The following is a 27,612-nucleotide window of genomic DNA, read 5'->3' on the forward strand; positions in this document are numbered from 1 at the left end:
ATTAACTGGGAGAAAGGATGAAACGTGTGGAGAAGCAATGTCTGCACCTCTCACAGTTGGGACTAAGGAGATAATGAGAGATGTCCAGGATAGTTAGTTACTTCTTTGGGCTTCCATGTGCATGGTTTAAGTTGTTAAAGCAGATCTAACTTTGGAGCAACTGTCATGGTGGTTAAGTCTCTCTACAAGTGAGGACCATTTTGTCAACAGACTGCTTTTAAAGATTTATTTATTTATTTTATGTACAGCATTCTGCCTGCATATGTGACTGCAAGCCAGAAGAGGGCACCAGATCTCATCACAGATGGTTGTGAGCCACCATGTGGTTGCTGGGAATTGAACTCAGGACCTCTGGGAGAGCAGTCGGTGCTTTTAACCACTGAGCCATCTCTCCAGCCCAACAGACTGCTTTTAGAAGCTGAACAAAATAACATTTTACAGAGAACATTTGATGTTTCAGTTCAGCCACTGAGGGCAAGAGCAGCTCCATTGTTCGTGAATCTTTACCCACAGAGGATGAATGTGGACAACTTGTATGCACTTTCCCCTTCCACCAGAAAGACATCAGCTGCTAAGGGAGCTGAAGGGAGCCCATGGTATGCGGCCACAGCAGAACATGGGAGAAGCCAGCATTCCCAAGTTCCCCGAATTTATTATTCACTGAAAAAAAACTTTCCCATTGCAAGTCTAGCTGGACTCACCAAGTTTCAACTGGTTGGGAAGGAAAAAAAACTTCACACTGTGGGCCAAAATCCCGAAGCAGCTGTTGGGAGCAAGAGGGCCACCAAAACTGAGGAAAACAGATTCACAGCATTGTTATCCAGAATGGGCTTCCCTGATATGTGCTTGGTCTCCTGTGTTGGGCTACTGACCACCAGGCCAGTGCTTTCGTCCAGCCCTGGAACAGAAAAGAAACACATGAGGTACAAGATACAAATAACTGTTAACACACTTTTCTCCAGAGGAGACGATCTCTGAGAGATTCTCAGTGCCTTGTTAGAAGACTTGGGGGATAACTGATGTGGTGTTATATTTAAAAGTTTTCAATATAACATCCCCCCACCCCCCACCCCCCCACCCCGCTGCTGCAGCATAGGTAGGCTTTACAACACCTCAATAGTGATCATTCCTATCTCTAGGGTTCCTTTAGAAATGGAAGGGCTGCTTCCCACTGGGTCCTCTCTGAGACAACCATGTGAGGGCTGACAGCGGGGATCACATCTGGCCTCAGAATTGGATGTCAGGGTCCAGGATGGTGTTGCTGCAGGAGGCTCTTAGGACTCCTTTTCTGTCTGCTGCAATGGAAGGCTCGGTATTCCGTATTGAGAGGTGGGGTTTCGGAAAGTGATAAGCCTGAGAGCTGCTCTCTAGTGAATAGGGCTGATGACCTTCTAAAATGAGGTCTCAGGGAGCTGCTGGGCTCTTTGCCCACAGGCGGACATGTGTTGGCATGTAAGCCAACAGTAAGCCATCGATGGATCCTACCTCTATTAAGGGCTTCGCCTTAGTTTTGCCCATGATAAACTACCTACTCCTGGAATACAATAGAGTAAAATGTAGGCATGTTAAAACGTGCACATATTTTTTTCTTTTCTTTTTTTCTTTTAGGATTGTGCATGTGTGCACTGGCCTGTCTGTATGAGCATACATGTGTGGTTGCACATGGAAGCAGGAAAAAGGAGAAGGAGGAGGAGGAGGGGAAGGAGGGGGAGGGGAGGGGGGGAGGAGGGGGAGGAGGGGGAGGAGGAGGAGTTGTTGTTTTACTACAAGCCTTTGCTCTTACAACGAGCTTTAAAATTTTAGAGTAGTTGTTGCTCAAAGACAGTATCCTTTTCAATGTTTGGGACATCAATTATATCCTAAACAAATTGTGGCACAGAAAATTCCAGTAGGAAAAGATAATGTACTTACTTTAAATTATTTTCAAAAGCTGTTAGGAGATGTTAACTGGCTTAAGACCTCCCTTTAAGCTTACCACAGGAGAACTTAAACCTCCGATATTCTTAAGGGGATGCAAATCCTAATTTCCCTAAACAATTAACTGATGAGGGAAGAATAGCTTTACAGAAAGTAGAGGAAGCTATTAGTCAACAACAGATACATTACAGACTATGATCAATTGTTGGTTATTTATACCCACAACAGTCCTTTGGCAAAAGGGACCATTAATGTGGACTCATCTTTCTTCATTTCCAAGTTAAGTTTTAACACCCTATTATGAAGCTGTTATTATGTCAATACAGAATTGTAGTATAGAATCATGAAAGTATTTCAGAAAGAATGTCTTAAGAATCTGATGAAATATTACTTATTCCAAACAGCAATTAAATTGGTTATTATGGAATACTGATATTTGGCCTATTGCATGTACAACCTTTTCAGGCAAAATTGATAATTTTCTTTTACGCATGCTTTTGTATTTCCTGTAAATTTACAGAAATTTACAACCTATAGAAAATTTGCAACCTATAGAAAATACACTTACTATATTTATAGATGGCTTATCTAATGGCAACATATGTAATTAGGTTACATGTTTATTCTCTTGAGTTTCCCCCCTTGCCTCAGCACAGATTATTGAATTACGTGCTGGAGTCACTGGTTTTGAAATGTTGAAAAATTAAGCTTTCAATTTGTATAATGATAGCCAATGCATAGCTTATGGTTTGCAACTGCTTGAAATTGTTCCTTTTTTAGATACTGCTAATTCTCAAATTTTGCAATTATGCAAATACAACTCAATTTAAGGGATTGTACTGTTCAATACTTTATAGGCCATTTAACAACTCATACTGGATTGCCTGGATCCTTTAATGAGGGCAGTGCCACAACAGATTTGTATGCCAGGCCTTATATACGAACGACTACCCCAACAATCTCACTCTGTAGATCAACAAAACAGTAATAGCTGGAGAAAATAATTTGATATTTCTAAAGAATGTGCAAGTCAAATGATAAATACTTGTCCTCAGTGTCTTCAATTTCTTCATGTACCACATAATGGTGTTGATCCCCGAGGACTTATATCTCATTAATTATGGCAAGTGGATGTTACATTTGTGATTTTGGAAAATTGAGATATGTACATGTGACTATTGACACCTTTTCAGGCTTCCTACAACTTCTTTAACAGGAAAAACAATTAAAAATGTAACTAGCCATTGCCTACATTGTTTTTCTAACTGGATATTGCAGTCAAGCATTTGAGATATTTTGTCAACAATTTAATATTACCCATATTACTGGGATTCCTTATAATCCTCAAGGACAAGAAACTTTAAAAGTATCTTCATAAAATAAAAAAGGGGGGCTGGAGAATGGCTCAGCGGTTAAAATAGTATCTTCCAGAGGTCCTGAGTTCAAATAAAACATGGTGGCTCCAACCATCTGTAATGGAATCATGCCCTCTTCTGGTGTGTGTCTGAAGGTAGCTACATGTACTCATCTATAATAAATAAATCTAAAAAAAAAAAAAAAAAAAAAAAAAAAAAAAAAAAAGGGGGGAGTTACATCCATATACTACACACAACTATTTAAATAGTGCTTTTATTTTAAATTTTAAAATTTGGATGCCAAGGAATTCTCTTGAGTGTCTATGGCACCCTACAACTAGGCAGACTTGTGCCTAGGTGAAATGGAAGGATCTACTTACTGACATATGGCATGATCCGGATCAGGTATTTAATATGGGAAAGAGGGCATGTTTGTGTTTGTTTCTGCAGATGCTGCAGGAGTGTGCTAGCTGCCAGAGTGACTGGTGAGACCTGCTGATGCTGGGACAAAGAATGATGCTGACTGAGAGCTTACTAAGTGCCCTGACAATGGTGACAGGGAATTCCTGACCCACTTTTGCTTGCCTATATCCCAGATTGGACACGCTGCCTTGCTTCAAGCTTTTAGACCTTGTGGGACAGGATCTGGATTTTGAACAAATGTTAGTGCATGTTAAATCTTCTAACCTTTTATTAATTGGTCATGTTAAAATTACTTTTGTTTCTATGGTATTTAATGCAAGTTATATTGATTGTTTCACTTTCTAATTTTGTTAATGTATTGAAATCTGTTATGGCGGTTTATCAACCAGCCTTTGCTCTATTTCCTGTGAGTATTACAGGACCCTGATATTCTGAAAAAGGCTTGCAAATATTGGAAGGAATAAGTCAGGCTTTAGCAGAAGCAAGAGGATCGTGGGCTTGATCATTGCTGGTATAGCGGCTTTAATCACATTAATAGCCAGCCCTACTGCTTCTGCAATTGCTTTGATACAAGTTAAGACAGCTACTTTTGTTAATCACTTAGCAAAACATGATACTAATGCTCTGAGTATTCAAGAGGATTTAGATAGGTGTTTGTAACGACAGATTGATGCTCTTTATAATACTATCCAAATTATTAGGGGAAGTTCTGAGTTTAAGAGTAAGACATCTCAAAAAAAAAAAAAATAAGAGTAAGACATCTCGAGTGTCATGCTAAATACCAGTGGCTTGTGTTACTCTTAAAGTTTACATGACAGTCACTATAATTGAGAAAAAGTTCAAAGACACTGGCAGGGTATTTGGCATAATTCTAATACCTCTCTGGATGTTTCAACTTTGCATACTGAGATTATTAATTTAAAAAATGCTACTGCACTGAGCTTTGCAGATATTGTAGATAAAATTATTTGTGGCCTGAAGTCAGTATTTCCATCCTGGGCAAGCTTCAAGAATGGCATATATAGCTTGATCATGCCAGCCTTTCTTGCCCGGGGAATACTTTTATTCCTGCCTATTGTGATAAAGATTGCCTTTAACAACATCAATATGTTGGCCACCAATATACACAGCTTGAAACTAAAAAATGGACCCCATACAGAGTTATTAATTTAACAGGCTGGCAAGCCAAGGATGGGTAACATTCTGCATAGCGCCTTACCAACCTAAGACAGAATAGCATTGCTTTTGATAATGCATATTCCATGACAGATGAAGAAGGCATTCTTGTCAGAACGACCTAAGACAGGCTCAGTTTTCTTTACGAAATAAATAAGGGGGAGATGTAGAGAGCCTTTTGGGGCCACTTGCTTCTGGACACTTGGCGGGAATAATTTGACATTACCAGGACAAAAGAAATAAGTTCAAGGCAGAAGTCTGACTTCGGGCCTGGGCTCAGGAGATAGGCCCTGATTAAGAATATTTACATTTGAGTTAATGCAAAGCTCAGAGCAGGCTCAGTGGAGACCTGTATGGCAGTCCTTTTGTCCTGGTCATCCTGACAAGTCCCTAGAAAGGTGTTTACAGGATTTTGTTTATTGCCTTGCTTGTTCCTTGACCCAGAACTGATCTTATTATTCTACATGTAATGAAAGTGGTATAAAAGCAAATTGGAAAATAATAAATCTGCTTCAGCTTCAGAACTGGCTGGAGTCATGCTACCATGTTGTCTAATTGTCTTTTTATCTTTTCAATCCTTGCTCCTGCCCTGGGGAACCTGTTGACTGACTGAGCTGGCTTGGTTACCCTACACATCTCCCAACATCCTCTCCCCTTCACGGTGATCAACATGTCTACTAGGTGTGGCCCATAGAAAGTTAGGCATAGTTGCCTCACTTTCCTTCTGACATTTCCCACAGGCCTCTTGTTTTCAGCCTCTTCCAGATGGTAGGATTCTTCCTCACTTTGTTTGGAGGCTTTTCCACTCTTTTTGTTTTTTGTTTTTGTTTTTCCCCACAGTGCGATCCAGTATGACTTGTTTGACTTTGGACACCATTACTCCTGGACCTATCCTTGCCTTCTCCTCTTCCTAGCGATGTTCACCACCAGGTGGTCCTCAGACCTGCTCCGCTCTTCCTCTTCCTCCTGGTTTCCTGCTGCCTGGCCCGCACACTCTGTGCCACCAGGAACAGCTGTCTTCATTAGAGATGTTGTGCTGGAAAGAATGAGCGAGGTCCAAGACCCATCAAGGGGTGTGAGCCTGCATGGGGTAGTCACTGTGCGATTTTCCGCAGCATTCTTACCTGCTGAGGTAACTCTCCGGCCCTGACAAGTCATAAATAAAAACTTACTGGTGACAGCTAAGGGCTGTGCACCTGCGGTGCCTCAGCCTAGGAGGCAGGAAGAAAGCTTGAGCCCAGGGGTTCAAGGCCAACCAGGGCAACATAGCAAAAACTTAGGGTGAGGTTGGAAAGTCATGGTGGGGATAATCACTGTGGGGAAGCAGGCCATCCATGTGGTCAAACTAGTGTAACAATTATCAAATGTACTCAGCAAAACCAATGGAAGGAGGTCCACTAAAATGGTCTGATCCAAGTGTCCTGCTTTCCTAGGATCAGGTGACAGCTCAAAATCAAAGCTGGTTTTCTACACTATAAATCCTGCTTTTTAAGACTTAGAAATCCCTCCAGATTGGTTTATCACCAAAGAACAAGAAAATCAAAATTACGATGGTGATTTCCAGTCACTTCTAGCCCTTGGGGTTAGTTTCATCAGTACATATAAAAACGTTTTTCAGATTTCTCTCCCATCCTGAAAAGGAAATGGAAGTTACAATAAGACACAGTCTTACCAGAGAACTGCATTGTCGCCCCTAAGAATGAGTCCACAATTGATCCTAATAACCCGGCCAGGCCTCCAAATGCAATGAGGGGCCACTGTGGAGCAGAAATGTCTAAATCATTCACAAACACCAGCTGTGTAAGGAAGTACGCCAGGCCCACGGAGGTACCGCCAAGGAGGCTGGAGACAAGTCCCACCGCTGTGACTCCTCCATTGGTTCCTGAAGGAGAAACGAGAGTCAAATCATCTGTTAGTAATCAACCAGCAAATGAGGGATATGAAGAAAGCAGACAGAACAAAACAAAAACCAATCAAACAACAAAACCCAACGATACATAGGGGCTGAGATACAGATTGTGTCTAGCATGCACAAGATCTGAAGTTCAATCCCCCCCCACCCGCCCACCTCCTGCTCCACATATCACACACTGCTCACCGTCTGCTGCTAGGAAACAAGAATCAAAAACCTGATTGATGGCAGTTCCCTACATGAGACACTGGTACTGGAATACATGCAGACACTTTATCATGGAACCCACACTTATCGCCTCAAAGTCTCATCATTCTTCATGGTGAAAGCATTAAAAAAAAAATCCCATTTTCTAGCTTTTAAAAACTGTACATTGTCCCAAACAGTCACTCTACTCTAGATAACACTCCTAGAGCTCGCTCTTGTGCAGAGTCCCCACTGTCAACCCTTCCTCATCTTTTGGTCCCCTCCCCAGCCTCGGGTAACCACCATTCCATCTTCAACTTCTGTGAGGTCGACTAGTTTACCAGATACTGCACACGCTGTGACTATTAGGAAGAGTTCTCCGGGCTGACAGGTAGCGCTTGGTGGGAGTGTTGGCTGACTTTGTCAACTTAACAATATTTAGAGTCACGTGGGAAGTGCCTGGATCAAACAGTATCTAGATCGGGCTGGCCCATGGGCACGTCTGTCGGGATTATCTTATCTTGGTTACAGTAATTGAGGCAGGAAGCCCTGCACCGTGCCCTGGGCAGAGATCCTGGACTGTGAAAGGGTAGAGAAAGCCAGCAGAACATCCAAGCTCCTGTCTGGTTCTCTGTTCTAGACAATGCATGTGACGGGGCCAGCGGCTTCAAGTTCTTGCTGCCCTGTCTTCCCCGTGCTGATGAGCTGTAATGTGGGACTGTGAACCAAACAAACATTTTCTCTTTTACATTTGCCAGGGATTTTTTTCCATAGCAACAGGAAGTGGAACTAAGACACTAGCATCTACAAAATTTTGATCCCTGGTATCACAGGAATAAAATAAAAAGATAATTCTCTTCACATATAACCTATTAACAGCCTTCTTTCCACATACTTTAGATTACCTGTAACAATCACTACACTGGGTGTGGTGGCACACACCTTTAATTCTAGTATTAGGGAGGTTAAAGGCAGGTGGATTTCTAACTTCAAGGCCAACCCTGGTCTACCCACTTACACAGAGAAACCTTGTGTCCAAGGGGAAAAATTACTAATACAATGTGTCTTAGTTAGGGTTTCAATTGCTGCAAAACACCATGACCAAAAACAAAGCTGGGGAGGAAAGGGTTTATTTGGTTTACACTTCCAGATCATAGGCCATCACTGGAAGAAGTCAGGTCAGGAAATCAAACAGGGCAGGATCCTGGAGGCAGGAGCTGATGCAGAGGCCATGGAGGGTGCTGCTTACTGGCTTGCTCCCCAGGGCTTGCTCAGCCTGCCTTCTTATAGATCCCCAGGACATCAGCCCAGGGATGACCCCACCCACAAGGTTGGTCCCTCCCCCATTGATTACAAATTGAGAAAATGCCTTACGGATGGAAGAATTCATGGAGGCATTTCCTCAACTGAGACTCCTTCTCTCTGACGACTCTAGCTTGTGTCAAGTTGACACACAACACCAGCCAGGACACAATGCAAATAGTTTCTATACACTATTGTTTAGCAACTGATCATAAGAAAAAAAGGACTGTAAGTGTTCAGTAGAGACGAAATTCTTCTCTTTTTAAAGATTTATTTTCTGTGTGAGTGTTTTGCCTACATGCATGTCTGGATACTTCCTTGTACTTGATGGTCCAAGAGGCCAGAAAAGGGCATTAGATCGCCTGGAACTGGAGTTATAGATGGTTTAAGTCGGCAGGTAGGTGCTGGGAATCAAACCTGGGTCCTCTGGGACAATAGCAAGTGTGCTTAGCTGCTCAGTTGTCGTTCCAGCACCCTCCATTTACACTCATTTTTTGTTTGAGTGTTTTGTTTGCATGTCTGTCCGTGCTCTGTGTGTGTACCTGGCGCTGTGGGTTAGAAGTGGGGCTCGGGTCCCCTTAGAACTGGAGGTACAGATGGTTGTGAGCCATCGAGATGGTGCTGAGAACTGAACCAAGTCCTCTGCAAGAGCAAGCACTCTTAACTGCGGAGCCAGTTCTCAAGCCCCCTAAAAGTATTTCCTTTAGATATGTTTGATCCAGTGTCGACTGAATCTGTAGATTTGGAGAACAAACTATATTAAAAACAAAACTGGTCCTCAATGCTTTATTGTCCCCCTTTTTTTCCCCTTTTCCATTGCTCTGTGGGTCAATCTCTATGTTCCTTTTTTGTGTATCTAAGTGTCATTACTATTCTCTATAGATATTATTTATTATTACCAATTTAATAGTCTATAGCAATTTTACAATTTAGAAGACCAAATACAAACTTTATAAGACTCTTAAGGAAAACCTTAATTCAAGAGGTTTTTGTTTCTAGTTTGTAATTAGCAAACTCAAGTCAATACTCACCAGCTGGGGCTGGGGTGGTGGCCCTATCAGGAAGGTGGTGGCTGAGCAAGCATAAGGACCTGGGTTCAATTCCCAGAACCCAGGTAAAAAGCTGGGTGTGATAACACCCAATACTGGTGAGACAGGCTTGTCCCTTTGGCTTCTGTCCAGCCAGTAAACCTACTTGCAGAGCTCTAGGCAGGCCAACTGAGAGACACTGTCTCAAAAAAAACCAGAGTGGATGGCTTCCTAAGAAATGACACCCAAAGGCTGACCTTTGGTTTACAATTACATGTATATGTGACACACACAGACACACAGACACACAGACACAGACACACACACACACACACACACACACACACACACACACACACACGTAAACTCACCAACTGGAACTTTCTCCCAGGTTGTTATGAGTCGAGGTGAGCTTTTACTCAGAACTGGGGCAACTTCGGAAGCCCAGGTGTCTCCCGCAGAGGAGGCCAGTGCAGCCAGGAGAGACAAACACATCCAGGACGCAGTGTGTTGCTTGGCAAAATCTATGGGCATTTCCCCGGGGCCATTTTCTATCATGTAGAGCAGGGCCAGTTCTGTGGGAACGCCTCCATTACAGAATACCTGGACCCAATTCCTTTGACCTCCTGGGACGCAGGAAAGCAGATGGAAAATAGAAAGGAAAAAAAAATCTCAGTTATAGGAACATGTATTTTTAAGTTTCAGGAAAGAATAGTAGCTTAAAAAAAAGGTAGTCAGGCACTTACATCCACATTATATACTGTTATTAGTAAGCCCGGAATAGTTAACAGGAGGCTTGCGCTGAGATTCTGCAGTTATTTGCCATATAAAAATAACAATGAATTCAATTAGGCTACAGGAGTAACGCTTAAACAAAATGCATCCTATAGCCTGACACGGTCAGATCAAAGCTTGGGTTAGGAGACAGTCCCTCGGTTTGGAGTGATGTCAGAGGTAATCAATTTTACCTTCTTTATACTCTGAATCTAGACGCTTCTTCATTTCTCCTCTCCATTTCGTGAGTTTTGAAGACGTAAGGAAAAACATCAGCAAAGAGGTAAAAAAGCTGAAATTGGCAATGGTTAAGATGAATCCGACCACCAGCCCTGGAAGAAACAAAGTAACCACAGAATTACTTAGTCCAGCCTTATGCTCTGAGGTGCATTTCTAATACAAGCTCCCAAGTCCAACTCAGCTGCCCCCAATCAGTAAACTGGAGACCGTTCTAACTGATAATTTTCAAGCATATTCGGATCTCCTTTCAAATACTGACATATGATCATTTTCGGCAAACTTTTTATACTCAATTTGAAGAGAATGACTGAATTATTAGGTCATAAACATTTTACACGCAGTCAGAACAGCAGGCTAATCTGCAGATTTTTCTTCCCCACTACGTCAGTAGCTCTTTCTGGGGAGAAGAGATTATAGTTTTATAGGTTTATATCTTTGCATTTCCTCCCTTAGGCCTTGGGATTTTCTTTTAAAATGAAAATTCAAGAGAAGATAAGCTTTTCAAGCCTTTCAAGAACTTTGGTGTCTGTGATTTTCAGATTTATTTTTATACTTTTCTCTGGTTTGGAGCAGGCTCTTCATTTCTCAAAGGGTGACCCATTTCAAGGATGCATGTAAGACCCGAACTGCAATGGGATACAGGGAGCTCACAGGCCGCAGAAAGGGTTAATAAAAACAAAGTGCACTATCAGAGCACTGGGAAGGATGCTACCGAAATCAACTTCTGAATTAAGCTGAAGGAACATCACAGTAGAGAAGCTGCTGTGAGCTGTACGAGCGGGCAGGAGAGGGAGGCAGCTAGGGCTAGCCTAGTGTGCCGAGCTCAAGACCCAGGGTCTGGTCCCAGGGTGGCCAGCTGTCAAAGTCTCTCCAGGTAATCACAGGAAAGGACAAACAAATCCAGGGTGGGGCTTTTAAAAGCCCGCCTGATAATACAACGCTTGGCTTATTCATTTTGAGAATATTTTGTTTCACTGAACTTGGTGGTAGAGGGAACAAGGTAGCTTCATTTGTATCATGACAGCTAATCCTACAAAAACGAGGCTTGACTCATTTGTATTTTGAGTAAATGAGTAAAATAAACATCTACAAAAAAAAATGACAGACAAAAATCAAAAGAGGTGTTTGATACGAGGATAAAGAAAAGTCAACCAAAGTGAGCAAACAAAGTCAAATCAGGGTGTCCTGGCTCTAAGTGCATCCTAAATTCAAAGTAGATCTACCTTCCATCTGAAGAGAGAATGCACCAATAGACAGATATCTCTTATAATGAATCATTTCTAAGACTTTTTCCTTTCCTGACATTGTCACTATTGATCACAATTGATCCACTGTTTAAAGGGCATGATGTCAGGAGAGAAGGAGGCTGACACCAGCCCGTGTAACCCAGGACCTCATGTAAACAAACGATCAATCAAACCATGCACGATGCCCCTCTCCTTGAGGAGCTTGATGCACCAGGATGATCTGTCTGGAGTTACATATTCCTATTGGCCCATATGCCACATGGGTGACCGGGTTCCTCAGAGCATCACATCTGGAAGTATCTGACGGCAAGCCTCTCTTCACTGGGGACTGTGATGTTATTAGTACTTTTGTTGTGCCAGAGGGAGGGTGTCACACTTGCTGAGCCCTTCCCAAGGGAGGGGACCCTGACCTGTAGACCTATGTTAATGTTTCTCAGATATTATGCTCACCAAACAGATTCGAATGATGACTGACTTCTCACATACCCTACAAGAATAGAGCAATGCCTGAGCAGATGACACGTATCGCCACCCACCCCGCAGTTCTGCACGTTAGCTGATTAATAAAGTGGCAATTAATCTCTACGACAAAAGACGCCATTCAGCTTCTTTTCTCGGCTCTAATCAATTCAGAACGGAGGCTTCTCCTTCAGGAAGACAAGTCAGAGCTGAGCACAGGGGCAGAAGTAGGTAAGACCACGCTTGTGGGGATGGTCATACTGCCTCTGGTCTTTCCTGACCCAACCTTGCCTTGCCTGTGCCCTTTTCTTCAGCTCACAACATCTCCAGAGAGGCAGGGCTCTGCCAGGATCATGCTTGACTTTGTTATCTGTCTTCTCTGAGGAGAAATGGAAGTTCTATGACAGTGTTTGAACCCGCTGTGTTTACGGTTCCCAATATCACAATGTCCCGGGTGCCTAGAATAGTGTCTGCCACACATGGTCCCTCACTGCTCAGTTACTGAAAGTGGATGGGGAAATAGTTAATCATTAAGTCTAATTATCTAGGCCAAGGAAATGAAATTGAAACTCACCAAGTCAAAGGCTAAATAAACTGCCCAAAGCTAGATAGAACATGACTGTGCAAACGACGACTGAACAGTACTTCCTTGGACTAAGTCCCCAGTATAGAGTCCTATCCCTTCCCTCCTCCCCCCACACCACCCTGAGGCTTCCTTTTAAGTACCTTATGCTCTGTCATCTCCACACACTAAAGCACTTCTGGGTCGGAAGGGTTCTACATACCTACGTATCTTCTGTAACACTTCCCTCTCACTCGAGGGCATACTAAAAGTATGATACGCCCAGCCTGAACGAAAATGACCTGTGGCAGGCAGCATAAGATACATTTTACACGGGGAACTCCTCGTAACCCAGTGCTAGATATAACCATAATTCCTTTCTATCTGCAAACAGGAAAGTTGTAACAAGGGAAGTTTAAGTGACTCAGAGTCAGACTCTAGAAAAGTATTCTCAACTATTGTGAAATGCTTCACATCAGTGTTACATTTTAATTCTTAAGGGAAGAAAGTCCCAAACAGAAACATCTCACAGAGTGAAAAGATTAGAAGAGTCAAGACTTTTAAATCAGTGGACACTTCCTTCCTAAGCACCCATTCTGTGCCAGTTATTATCCAAAGAAGCATGGATAGCAACTGTCAGCTCTCAAGGTTTGTATCATCTGCTAAGTTTATCCCTGGCAGACCAAGGAGTACATCAACAGTACCAAAATGTTCTACAGAAGTGGATGCACTTTTTTTCTTTTCTTTTCTTTTTTTTGGAGCTGAGGACCGAACCCAGGGCCTTGCACTTGCTAGGCAAGTGCTTTACCACTGAGCTAAATCCCCAACCCGGTGGACGTACTTTTGTAACCATCAGTCAGTACTGAAAAGAGGTAAGTTAATGGGCTGAAGACAGCCTTCGAGTGGTAGAGTGCTTTCCCAGCATGCACAATGATTTGGGTTCAATCTCCAGTGGAAAATTGAGCGTGGTCATGCATGCCTGTAATCCCAGCATTAGAGAGGTGGTGATCGGAGGATCAGAAGTATAAGGTCATCCTCAGCTATACAGCAAGTGCTCTTGGACTACATAAAATCCTGCCTCGAGATAGTCTTGTTGGGCATCAGTGGGAGGAGAGGCCCTTGGTTCTGTCAAGGCTCGATGCTCCAGTGTAGGGGAATGCCAGGGTGGGGAGGTGGGAGGGGGTGGGTGGGTGAGTGAGGGAACACCCTCATAAAAGCTGGGGGTGGGGGAACTGGGAAATGGGATAACATCTAAAATATAAATAAAAAATGCAATTAAAAAAAGGGGTTGGGTATTTAGCTCAGCGGTAGAGCTCTTGCCTAGCAAGCAAAAGGCCCTGGGTTCGATCCCCAGCCGAAAAAAAAAAAAAAAAAAAAAAAAAAGAAAAAATATGTAATGGCAAAGGTTTTTCTCATAATTATTTGTGCCAAAAATTAATATGGCTTTCACTGGATGTTCTTGTATCAGCTCAGCTACTTTTCTTGTTGCTGAGGCAAAAAGAAAAGAAAAATCTAATAAAAGCAATGCAAAGAAAAAAATCCTGCCTCAAAAGGAAAAAAGAAAGAAGATAGAAAGAAATTAACAATGTGTCCCCTTCTCCTTTGGTCTTAGGGTTTCTACTGCTATAAAGAAGCAACTCTTAGAAAGGAGAAGATTAAACTGGGGGTTTGGGGAGCAGGGCCACACACAGGCAGACACAGTGCTGAAGAGGAGGCTGAGGGCTCTATACCCACTCAGGCAGACAGCAGCAAGACAGTGTCCTACCGGGCCTGGCTTGAGCATTTGAAACCTCAAAGCCCACACCTCGTGATGCACTTCCTCCAACAAAGCCACACCCACTCCAACAAGGTCACACCTCCTAACAGTCCCTAAGGACCTAGGGGGGCCATTTTCATTCAAACCACTATAACTGTGATAGTTTGCTGGTGGCAAAGCAGTGACTACTCGTGAGCAACACCTCCAGTACTCAGGAGGTGGCCACTCTCGCAGCACGCTGTGGCGTGTACTACACAGCCGCCTCAGGGTGGGCTGATGACTGTTCTCAGTTAGCCTGCTTTCACTCCTAAATGCTAACTATCTGGTGATAGTTAAGGACATTTCACTTTCCCCTTTGGTTTCATGAAGAAAAGCAAGAATAATGTCAAAGAAAGCCATCAAGGCCAAATGGAGGGGATCCAAAGATTTTGTTATTGTTGAGAAACTCTGTCTTTTCAAGATACTAGGACATTGCCTCTCAAGTTCATAATCTTTTTTTTTTTTTTTTTTTTTTTTTCCGGGGCTGGGGACCGAACCCAGGGCCTCACTGAGCTAAATCCCCAACCCCGTCAAGTTCATAATCTTAATACAGAAATACATTTGGATATGAGAGTTACTGTTTTAAAAGACACACAGAGATGCACATAAGCATAAAGAGAAACAAATGAACACACACACACACACACACACACACACACACACACACACACACACAGAACCCTGGGTAAAATTGTAACAAATTCCTTTAATAAACCAAATTTAAATGAAAAGCCTCCAGAGATGGAAAAGAAGAAAGGCTACTATTTGGTAAAATCTACAGTAGTTTCACATTTGAACATTCTGGGTTTTATATCTTTGCCTGTCCTCATTTCTTAGTTATTCTTTACAAACTTGCCAATTATAAACAGATTTTTTTTTTGTTGTTTTTTCTTTTCTTTTTTCCGGAGCTGGGGACCGAACCCAGGGCCTTGCGCTTGCTAGGCAAGCGCTCTACCACTGAGCTAAATCCCCAACCCCTATAAACAGATTTTTATCCCAAACCCATGCCTGAGTTTGAGTGTCAGGAAAAGCAAAGGTCCCACTTTTTTTTTTTTTATCTTGATATTACAGTTTTAATTAAAACCAAAATGCAGAGGGGCAGTGACAACGCACAGAACCAAGCAGCAAAGCCCAGTCTCAGTAATACACAGTCATTCCCTCCGTGGGAGGCATGTTTCGGGATGGTATCTAGGATGCGCTTGCTCCGTGCAGTAATTAAACTGACCCAGGCCAAAACTACCAAAGAGAAGAGTGCTACATAAGGGCACACATTTACCACTTTACTATTTGTAAAGACAGTAAGTAAAGCAGGGCTGGAGAGGTGGCTCAGAGGTTAAGAGCACTGACTACTCTTCCAGAGGTCCTGAGTTCAATTCCCAGCAACCACATGGTGGCTCACAACCATATGTAATGAGATCTGATGCCTTCTTCTGGTGTGTCTGAAGACAGCAACAGTGTACTTATATATAATAAATAAATAAATCTTTAAAAAATGTTTTAAGCAGGACAATAAAGCAAAAGAAAGTATTATCAAATAGTGTTTGCACATCCTCCTGTTGAGATTTGCTCTTTTGCTATGTATTGCAATGCTAAATGTGGTCCCCAAGGCCTGGTTGCTTCTAGAATGAGAGAATCTACATGTACAATGTGACCTTGCTCCTTAACTATTAGTTAAATGAGGATGCCTAGAGTCTATAGCTGGGCATAGTTGAAATGGGGGCGAGGGGGTGGGGGGTGGGGAGTGTGTGTGTTTGTGTGTGTGTGTGTGTGTGTGTGCGCGCGTGTGTTGGGATTCCTGGGCTTGGGGTCGTAGGAGAACAATGAGGGGAGAAAAAGGTGGAGAGAGGAGGAAGCAGCCATGGGGTATGAGAGTCATAAAAATATGGCCATGAGGGCTGGCCAATTAAGGTTAAGAGCTATCCAGAGGGAACATGGCGAATTATAAAATGGGGTTATCTATGGGGAAATAGATTATAATAGCATAGAGGGTAGATATCTGCCCAGCTCTAGTCCTGATTAAGGCTTATTATAAAAATAAAAGTTGTGTGTCTTTGATCCGGGGGAACTGAATGATCTAAGAAGGGGTAGAAGCTCTGATTGAGATGAAATATTATGGACAACATCCTACATAATGCGTACATAATTCCCAGTGGTGTCGATAAAATGTGTCGCTTTTCCATAACTGCACTACCAGCAAAGGATGAGGTCAAAGGCAACCCATTGTTCCAGCCCAGTGCCCCACATGTGGGGAAAGTGCGTTTAATGCAATACGGTGCAGTGTGAAGGCTAAGACTCTCCAGAAGAGAAGCTGTACACGGCAGGTCAACATAGGAAATAGTATATACTGTTAAATAACCTTGACACATGTGTACTGGAGAGAAAGGCATTCATCTCACTGTATAAAGATGGGGAGACTTCTTTAAAGCTGCCTACTGTAGGTTATGATATAATGAATACACATAGCACCTGTGTGTGTGTGTGTGTGTGTGTGCGCGCGCGTGCGTGCACGCTGTTAGGTATAAATTATTTGCCAGATTTTTCTGTAAAGTTTTTGTGGATCTGGAACTTTCAGCAAAGAAAAGCAAACAAACCAAAACAACAACAAACACCGTGTTTCTGTCCCCCAAGGCTAAGGAAACATATTCTCGGGAAAGTTTCAACATCCCCAAATCCAAACATTCACAGTCGTTATTTTGCTTCACAGTTCTTCAGATAAGTAAAACTAATGGGGTTTTCAGTTTCTGGATGTATTTTCAGGTTGTTATCGGAACCAAGTTATCTTTTAATATTCAAACTAGCTGATGCAAATCTGAAGATATAAACTCTGCATCTAACTGATTAAAACAGAGGAAATTAAAAGAAAAAAATCCATATTTACTCTGAGTAAAAACAATATCTAAAATTTAACTTTCAAAAGGAAAAAAATTCTGCCTTCAGGGCTTATATTATTAGAAATACCTGACAACAGAATTTTTGATTCACATTTGTCTAAGAGAAACATATATCTAATTATCCTACTTTGTCCCTTAAATTAATAACTTCATAATTTACTGGAAAAATTTTAAACAAACTGGCATTTTTATAACAGAAAAGCATCCATTAATTCAGCAAAGAAAACTTGTACAACCCTTATTTTTACAGAATTAAAAAAGATTAAATATTAACATTTTAATAAATTAATAAGTTTAATATTTTAATATTATACATGAATCTTAGAAGCCTTTTTTTTTTTTTTTCTAATGAGAGACAGAAAGGGGGTGGATCCATATGGGAGGGGAGGGCAGAGGGTACTAGGAGGAGTAGTCAGAAGGGAAACCATAATCAGGATATTTGTGGAAGAAAAAAAAAATCTACTTTCAATAAAACAAAAAAATATATAAATGAGTATGCTTCTTCATTAGCACATAATACAGTCTTTATAAATCTGCTCTATATCAATATCTACATAACATAGATATAAGACATTAATGGCAATTTATTTCTGAACAGTGTATGAGACTAGCACTTTGAATCAGTCATGGCATATGGACTCTGCATCTTTAAGAACTGAATAAAGAAGGAAGGCCCTCCAGAAACAATTGACTGAGTGAACACCATACTCATGATTGACAGCTTGCTGCTGAGAGCCAGTTCAAAGGGAAGTCTGCAAGGCTGGGGTTGTGACTCAGTGAAGTTCTAGTGTCTTTAGAGAGCTAAGAAACCAAGTCCTCTTCAAGGCCAAGTGTGTGAGACTTATAAAGGGCTCAATGCCTTGGAGGAAATGGGGCAGCTGGTTGTCTCTCTAGACCAATTTTTTTTTTAAGTCCTTAAGATAAGCAATTTCAGCCAGGCAGTGTGGTGCATGCCTTTAACCCCAGTCCTTGGGAGGCAGAGCACAACATCTCTATGAGTTTGAGGCTAGCCTGGTCTACAGAGCGAGTTCCAGGTCAGTCAGGGCTATACAGAGAAACCTTACCTTGAAACCCACCCCGCTCCAAAAACAAAAACAAAAAAACAAACAATCCAATTTGTCCTCCAGACCTTACTCCCTTAACACTGTAAGGTCTCTGAGATCACTGGGAAGCTCCTTTAGCAGACCTTTTGCCAGTACTAGAACCTCAGGAGAAACAAGACCAGACACATCCTCTGGAACCTTTACAAGCTGAGGAGTGGTCAAATTCAACTCTACCAGACGAGTCCAAGTCCAAAATCCAAAGGAAGGGAAGTTAACTGTGTCCTTCAGACTCAGCTTACTTAACCCTTTTGCTCTGGAGAGAATACCAAAGGGGATGTGTTATCCAACCGTGTTCATGTTGTGGGGTAAATGAGGCAAACGGCTGGAGTACCCATCAAATGAAAATGGAAAACTGGCTAGAGACTCCATAATGATCATTCTGAATTATCACCACCACAGGACAAACATCTAGTCAGACTGGCTCTTGGGGTTGGATCTGTCATCTGGAGACTTCTCTCTTTATCCCAGTTAAGGATACTTCTCTGCTACAGAAAAGGTACTGACATAGTAATCTTGGCCTGGCGACGCTACCCATGGGAAATAGCTGTACATTCTCCAAGTTGTTTTCTATGGTAGGGTAGAAATGTTACTAATCTCTACATTTATATACCTCAAGTCTTTAGGATAAAAGGGCAAAGAAAACCCACCAATCCCTGAACAGGAAAACTAAACAATCCCTGAGCTCACTCAAACTCAGGAATTGAAATCCTACGGTAAATCCTCATTCTGAAAATCTCCACCCTGAAAAGCTCTAACACCACCCTGAAGAAATCTTATATAAGCCCTGCTTTCTGCTCAGCTTCCTCGCCTCACTTTCCTCAGCTGTAACACTTTCGCTGGAGCAGGGCTTTCGCTGTGGAAAACCTCCAGCTGCAGGGGCAGACATGTAACACCTTGGGGAAAACAGCGCTTCCTGGAGCGGAACTGTTACACTTTCTCTGGGGGAAACATTCCCCTGCTGCAGCTGAAACAGAGATGTATCACTTTTGTCCAGGAGCCTTTTCCTTCAACACTTACAGAGATAAGGCATTTGAGGATGATCCGGGTATTGCTGGCAATCTGTTGTGTCTCAGGCCAAGAAGGTTTAAACCGGACCACTTTCCTATTGTACCTGAAAGGTTTTACTGCACTGTGAGTCAAGGTTAATTATCTGTGTGAAGTTTCCGATCTCCTTTGGAAGTTCTTCAGGTTGATGGTGAGCGACAGCCACAGTAATGAGGTTACATCGTTCTCCAGTTTCCAATGTGAGTGTGCTGAGTTTTGACAGATTTTTCTAAACGTTCTTTTTCACAGTCCTTAAATGATGAAAACGAAGGGACAGGGTGGTGAGGGGACCCAGCCTGTCCACCCAGAAGGCATTTCTCAGTTTATTACAACATACCTGAGCATCTGCACTCAGGGAGAGCCGGCATCATGAGGTTGACCAGGCAGCCCAGCTCTGCTACTACAGTTGGTCACTGTACAAAGGTCTGTTGGTTGAGTCAACTCGACTGCTGGTGGCAGTTCATGTACAGATCTTTTGGATACCTCTAATCTCAGAGTTCTCCTCCTGGCATTCGTTGAGTTCCCCAACTACCCTGGCATTTGTTGGACTTGCGGTGCTGGTTGGCCATTGACGCCTTGGGTAAGCAGTGCTGGAATCTTCCTTTCCATCTCTGTCATGTTTCCCTTGGGTTTTGAGGTCCTTTTTCTTTGCTTTCTTTCCCAGAATCTCCAGAGGCTCTTGCCTCTTTTTCTCTTTCCTTGTTGGATGTTAAGTTGGGATCTTTCTAAAAAACAACTTGGGATGAAGAAAGACTTGGCTTCGAGTCGCCTCCACCTTTCACATGTTAGATGTTTCCGATAACTCATTTCAGACGGTGCCAGTCAGTCAGTGATTCATTACAATTTCGGGCGAACTACAGTTCAGGGCTTCAAAATTTCCTTGTGGCAAGCAGGAGAGCCTAATCTCCCAGGCTGTGCCCTGGGGGCTGCCTCTTCTTCCCAAAGTTGCACCAGGAGGTGAGTACCCATTGATGCAAAGCAGACGGGAGCCTCTCAGAAGGGGCCCTTAGGAAGACTAGTTAGACCCAGCAAGGTTTCTGCTGGAAGCAGATCCAAAATACTTTAGAGCTGGTGAGGTGGTTCGGTGGGCACAGGTACTTGAGGCCCTGAGCCTGACCCCTGTAGAACTGGTGGGAAGAGAACTGACTCTCAAAGGCTGTCCTCTGAACTCAACATGTGTGTGCTCACTGTGCCCTCCACCAATGAATAACTGGGAAAAATAACGTCATGACTGTAAGTCAATGATAAACACCAAGGCAAAACACAACTGGTATTCCGGTCAAACACTGCTTGCTCAATTTTTTTTTTTTTTTTTTTTTTTTTTTGCTCAAATTACTTGTTAAGAGTTAATGCTTTTTTTTTTTTTTTTCCGGAGCTGGGGACCGAACCCAGGGCCTTGCGCATGCTAGGCAAGTGCTCTACCACTGAGCTAAATCCCCAACCCCAAGAGTTAATGCTTTCAAAGTGCTAAATGACTGGCGCATAGTAAGGGTGACGTTGCCTTTGTTAAACAAATAGTGCAATAGCCGTTCCTAATATTCATTGCATATTTATAATAACATTTATAAAAACGTCAACAGCTCTAGTTGACTTTCATTCTCAACTGCTACAGAAGGAAAGCAGTCAACAGAGTGAAAATAATATTTCTCAACTATGAAGAGAAGTATGATGTTAAGGAACTCTATTAATATCTAATAATTAATAACATCCAATAAACACTGGCTTTGTGTAGTGTGCAAAAACCTCTCAGGTAATCATTTTATTTAATTTTCACTGGGTTTTACAAGGCAGCTAAACTTGTAAGACCTTTTTGTTTTCTTCTTTGAGATGGGTCTCACTACGTAGGTCTGGTTGGCCTGGATTGCTATATAGATCAGTGTCTTAGTTAGGGTTCTTTAGGGTTTTATTGCTGTGAACAGACATTATAACCAATGTACGTTTTATAAAGGACAACGTTTAATTGGGGCTGGCTTACAGGGTCAGAGCTTCAGTCCATTATCATCAAGGCAGGAGCATGGTAGCATCCAGGAAGGCGTGGTGCAGGAGGACCACAACTTTACCAGAAGGAAGCCAGGAACAGACTCAGCATGCTCAGGCAGCTAGGAGGAGGGTCTCCAACCCCCACCCCCAACCAAAGTGACGCACGTCCTCCAATAAGACCACACCTTCTAATAGTGCCAGTTCCTGGGCCAAGCATATGCAAACCATCATAATCAGGTTGACTTGAAAATCGTAAGAGATCACCTGCCTCGGTCTCCGGAGTGCTGGGACAAAAAAGAATCTGGAGCTGGGGACCTAGCTCAGTTGGCCAAGTGTTTGCCTAGAATGGCCAGAGTCCTGGGTTTTAGTGCCAGCATCCCATAAACTAACTGTGATGGCATAAGCTTTGTATCCCAGCAAACGTGAGGTGGACGCAGGAAGAGCTCAAGTTCCAGCTTATTCTCAGCTACTTCCGGTTCATTCAGACCAGCATGAGCTATGTGAGGCACGGTCTCAAATAAAAAAAAAAAACTTGGGGATCTGGAGAGATGGTTCGTAAGTAAAGAGCTGCTCTTCCAGAGGACCAGAGTTCAGTCCCTCGCACCCACGTCCGGCAACTCTCAGCCAGCTACAACTCTAGACCCAGGGGATCCAACGCCTCTACATCCCTGGGCTACGGGCAGAGGGAAGGACAGATGGACAGACACACAGACACACACACCTACCTATATATCTGTAGTGGTAAAAAGAATAAAGATAGTGACCGGTTCCCCTGCATACCACTCCGAGCTCCCCCCTGCATACCACTCCGAGCTCCCGTCCCCCACGCACCCCTTCCCCTCCTCCCCCGCCCCCCCCTACCCGCCCTCCCGCTTTGCTTTCACTAGCAGTTCCCTTAGTGGGTTGTTATCACGCCAGGCATACGCATCCCAATTCTGTGGTGGGCTTGGTGTGCCCGGCCACAGCACCTTCTCTTGAGCTCAGTTAAGTCGCCACACGAAAGAACATGCCACACAATAAAAGACAATAAAAGTCTTTTGTTTTTACAAAACTGTAGGGCCATGACGGCACATGCTTGGCGTCTTCCCACGACCCCAGGAAGGTGCTTTGTGTTTATGTTCCATTTTTTTTTTTAATGATAAATCCTCCAGGTGACACACTGAAAACCCTCACAAGAAATGGGGAGAAGGCACAGTGTTATTATTCAAACTGAATAATATTCAAAGTTTCCTGCTTTCACTGTTTGGCTTTTTACCAACCATGCTATCTTACCTATGTGAAGGTCCACTCTAGTTTACGGAACTTTACAAGCACTGACTTCCATATGAACAGAGTAACAGCACAAAGCCTGTGCCCAATTCAATCCTAAAAAGTAACCCAGGACGACAGGTTGGGACAGAGCTGTTGGAGATCACTGGTAGCCATTTCCGAGAATTATTTTTCTTACCCCTTAAAGAGGGTGTTCTGGTAACTCTGCCAGCAGGAGACCAAGCCAAGAACAGAAGAGCCCAGGTCAAGGCCCACCGAAGGCAGTCCTGTTAGCCTAATCGCATCGAGTACACAATTGGACCTGTAGGTTACTCTATAGGCATTTGCTCCTGCAGTTCTACAGAATGACACGCCTTTAACCCCAATATTAGGAGGCAAAGGCAGGCGGAGCTCTATGAGTTGACGGCCAGTCTTGTGTATATAATGAGCTCCAAGCCAGCCAGGACTACACAGAGATGCTGTCTTCAAAAACTTCTTTTTTTTTTTAAAAAAAATCAACAAATTCAGTTATACTCAGAATTCAGAAAGCATAAGATTAAATAAAAAACCCACTTGTGTAATTATTTTAGACACTGGAAATAGAGACATACCTCCTAAAGCCCCGCTGTGATCTAGACTTTTCTTTTTAAAGCCATTACAGGAGATCACAACAGAGACAACAACGGAGAAGAGCCAACGCCACGGAGAGACAGGCCGCAAGCTATCTGGTAAGTTAAAAAAGGAGAGAAACAGGCTGTAAGTGACCTGGAGAGGTGCAAGCATGAACAGCGTGAAGGCTGAGGGGCTTGGTCTTCTGAAGAGGTTTTGAATCTATGCATGAATGTAATGTATGTATGTATGTATGTATGTTTGTATGTGTGTATCATCTATCTTCTATCTCTCTATCTATGTATCTATCTATGTATCTATCTATGTATCTATCTATCTATCCATCCATCCATCCATCCATCCATCCATCCATCCATCCTCCCATCTATGGAGACAGGGTTTCTCTATATAGCCTTGGCTGTCTTGGAACTTGCTCTGTAAACCAGGCTGACCTCAAACTCAGAGATCTGCCTGCCTCTACCTTCCAAGTGCTGGGATTAAAAGCATGCACCACCACCACAACTCGGTTGAGTAAATATTCTTAAAATTCTTTTCGTACAACATGAAGAGCCAAGAGAGCCAACTAAGCCACAGAAGATTGAAAAAACCTTATTTGGGGAGGTGAAGCTGTAGCTCATTCATTTGCACTAGGTGTTTGGTCCTAGTGGAAGAGTCGAGCTTGGAAATCCTAGATTGTTCTACTTACTTATATCAGAATGTTCTTGTTTATATAGGCAAGTTCTAAGCCAGCTTCAAAACTTAAAATTTGTGTGTGAGTGGTAGTGCACACTTTTAATCCCAGCATTTGGGAGGCAGAGTTAGCAGATCTCTTTAAGTTCCAGGCCAGCTACATAGTGAGAGCCTGTCTCAGAAAAACAAAAACAAAAAACTGTGTTTATGTGTTACGCGTGTGCCTGAATGTGTTTGTGTTTGTGTGTGTGTGTGCATGTGCATGTATATGTGTATATGTAGACATCAGAATAACTGAGTTGGCCCAAGAGTTCCTGGGGATTCTCCTATGCCTCCTATCTCCCAGGAGCACTGGAATTATAGATGCTTTCTACTGTGCCCAGCCTCAAGTGGGTTCAGAGGATTCAAACTAGCATGCACACACAACCCAGAGCCACTGCCTCAAGTCCCTGTTGTGAAATTTTAAAGATCTTTCTGGAAGTGTTGGCCCACATAGGAGACTGAGACCAGAGGATTTGAGTTTGAGATCAGCCAGGGCTACAGACTGCGGTCTCACCTCAAAAAACAAAAAACAAAAAACCCCAAAAAACAAAAGCAAAAAAAACCCAAACAAAAAACAAAAACAAAAACAAAAAACCCCCCAAAGACCCAAACAACAACAGCAACAAGCAAGAGTTGGCGGTGGAGCAGTCCCTGAACACACGTGCACAGTACATTAGAAACCATGGGTTTAACCCCACCCACACCCCTACTGTAAAAGCCAAATCCAAAATAATCCTTAAAAACATCATAGGACCAAGTTATGTAATCCAAATATATCAATGCCAAAATGAATCCATTATCTTGTACAATTAATATATGCTAAGGAAGAAAAATCCCGAAAGGCTTTTCTTAGGTTGAGGCATATACAATGGTTTGCAGTTGTATCCCAGCACTATGGAGGCTGAGACAAGGAGCAGGAAGAGTTCAACACCAGTAGGGGCTAACATAGCAAGATTCGGCTTCATTAAAAACAAAGACATACCAAGAAGCCAAAGCAAAAACAAAGTACCTTCCTTCTGCCAAGTGGCTGTAAGGTACATTGAAGATCAAATCGGGCAAGCACCATGACAGTGCCAGCCATAGATGTCTATTCTTTTGAAGTGACAAATTCTTCAACTTCCAAGTATAAAGACTGTACCGCCTTTGTCATTTTCACAGGATTATGAAACTGCTAAACCATTACTAATCTTTTTTTTTTTTTTCTATTCCTTTTTTTCGGAGCTGGGGACCAAACCCAGGACCTTGCGCTTGCTAGGCAAGCGCTCTACCACTGAGCCAAATCCCCAACCCCTAAACCATTACTAATCTTAAAATGATAAAAAGCATCATTCAAATTGTTTTACAAAACTATTTTATATCTTTTGTTCCCACAAAGGTAAACAAAATTACTTGACACATGCATTTGATGATAGGTGTAATTAAATATCAGCACAAGAAACATCAAGGCTGTAAAGTTCTCTAGACATCATTTATCTTGTCACAGTAGCAAACTAGATTCAGGCTGTTGTAGTGAACATAATCATTCTTAACCATTTAAAATATTTTTTGGATTTTGAAGTCGCACTTTAAAATTCCACCCATTAACTTGTAGCAAAACTTAAGACACTTTTACTTACCATAATAGGTGCTAGCAGTCATTGACATAATCCAGAACGCTAGGGAAATGCAAATGATCAGGCTCAATATTACTATATTGGTAATCATCTTTATATACTTTTTGCACGTACTGTCGTCAAGATCTGTCATGGAAAACAGAGCTAGGAGCACCTGAGGGGAGGGAATAGATAGCATTTCAGATGAACCAAGTCATTTAAGTTTCTTGCAACAATACTCCTTTAGAGGTACGGAGAAATACCAACATCTTCCACCAACAGAACGACAAAATAGAATCGTAAATCCAAAACTTCTAGTCACTGCTGCTAGTGCAGAGCTCCGGCTCGACCCGGGGAGGTTAACACCCCCAACTGGAAAATGAAAGCAAGCAGGGAGGAGTCGCCAGGACAGCAGGACAGCACGCTGCACCCACCTAACAGGACCCGGAAAGAGCACAAACCACAGGTGGGTGGCCAATGGGCGGCCAGCGACACCAAGCTCCGCCCCTCCCCGCCCCCGAGCCCCGCCCCCTCGGCTCCCGCACGGTGTTTGCCGCTTGCTTCACTTCTGCCGTACGCAGCCTGGGCGAGCGAACCTGGGCCCGGAGCGGCGCGGGAGAGCACCTTTAGATCTACACCCGGCTGTCCTTGGAGTCTGGTTCTAGCCAGCGGGGCCCAAGACCCCGCAGCTCCAGTCTCACCGCGACTATCTGCGTACGCATGCGCAGCAGACCTGCCTCGCTCACGTGACCATTCGAGGAGGAGACTTGCTTGAGTACGGATAGTGTCTTGGGCTTGTCAGGGCAGTGTTTGTAAAGCACCTCCGTAATAGGCGTTAGGACAACTTAGGTCTTGGGATTTGTGGACATCCTAGACTTGAAAAAAATGTCATCAGCAAGGGTGGTGTGGGGCACTAAAACTTGCCACTGATGGAATAATGAAATGCGAATAAATTTAAAACCAATAATGAGTTGTAATTTATGAAGGATTCATACCTGGAGATAGGGTGTTAAGTGGAGGACTTAGGAGCTTATCGTGTAGAAGCAGAATTACTTAGAAAGTAGCTTAAAATAATGGCTTGGCCCCTACTCTGGACCAGACTCAACTGGTACTGTGTTATATAAACAAACATTGAACTTTCATATAATTATTGTTCTAACATACATTGTGGAAGTGTCCGTCCCCATGCACTATTTATCTGTAAAAAGTAACTTATTCGCCTGATATAATTGTCCTCGCGTAGGGCTTACTGCTGAATAATCTCACCTTTTCTAGCTCTTTCTGAATTCTGGCTGGCTGGTTCAACTCAGCTGTTCCGGCTCAAACTCCTCACCAAGCTGACTGGTTCAATCTGGCATCTCTCAACTTGTTCTGCTTAGCCTCAAACAACTCTAGCAATTTGTTCTAACTCCTTCTTATTCTCTGGCTTCAGCTGTCTCTGCTGACCTGCAGTGAACTTCATACACTCCAAAATAAACAAAAAAACCACAAAAACCCGAACTCAACTGCACTGCTCTCAGGGTACTGCCTCCCAATTCCTAACTCTGATTGGCTCTCTCCGTGCACTGCTGCTCTTAAGTGGTTCCTCCTTCCTGTACTGTTTTTGTAAGTGATGGATGTATCCTTTCTGTCAATCTTTCGATTTTTCGTCACTTTGGCCCTCAATTAGACGTCACTTCCACACATGACTGCTTCCTTCTACAAACTAATTTTACATTAAAGGATTGTTCTAAGGGCGTGTCTGTATTCTAGCCAAAGGCACTAAAGGAGTGTGGCCTGTCTGCATACTATCCAGATCATAATGACCTAGGTCTTTGGATTCCCTTGCCAGAGCAGCCATGTTGCTGGATTAAAATTCCTCTACAATTTCAAGAGTGTGCATCCTGTCAATTCATTTTACACTGCAGACTATCATCAGACAATCTGAGTCTTGTGACTGATTTCATCTTTTTTAGATGGGTATTTTTGGGCCAGTCCCATGTGGTTCTAGGTACTGGCCCAAAAGTCACGTTTTCAAGCTTGCACAGAAAGCAATTT

General features: G+C 42.9%; 1 protein-coding gene across 3 annotated transcripts; it reads right to left on the minus strand.

Annotated features, from left to right (window-relative positions):
• Positions 1-212: 212 nt before the first annotated feature.
• Tmem19 (transmembrane protein 19) lies at positions 213-26,334 on the minus strand. 3 transcript variants are annotated; one of them, XM_032912512.1, is made up of 7 exons: positions 26,277-26,334; positions 25,600-25,750; positions 23,254-23,367; positions 10,268-10,405; positions 9,671-9,925; positions 6,544-6,753; positions 213-898 (listed from the first exon to the last, which is right to left on the minus strand). In XM_032912512.1, the coding sequence occupies exons 1-7, from the start codon at positions 26,295-26,297 to the stop codon at positions 735-737; spliced, it is 1,053 nt and encodes a 350-aa protein (XP_032768403.1). In that variant the 5' UTR covers positions 26,298-26,334; the 3' UTR covers positions 213-734. The 3 variants fall into 3 exon arrangements, with proteins under 3 accessions (XP_032768403.1, XP_032768410.1, XP_032768395.1); XM_032912519.1 differs by lacking the exon at positions 26,277-26,334 and adding an exon at positions 25,843-26,052; XM_032912504.1 differs by lacking the exon at positions 26,277-26,334 and having other exon boundaries at positions 25,600-26,052.
• Positions 26,335-27,612: the final 1,278 nt, after the last annotated feature.

This window comes from Rattus rattus, chromosome 1, assembly GCF_011064425.1.
Source record: "Rattus rattus isolate New Zealand chromosome 1, Rrattus_CSIRO_v1, whole genome shotgun sequence".
Lineage (NCBI taxonomy): Eukaryota > Metazoa > Chordata > Mammalia > Rodentia > Muridae > Rattus > Rattus rattus.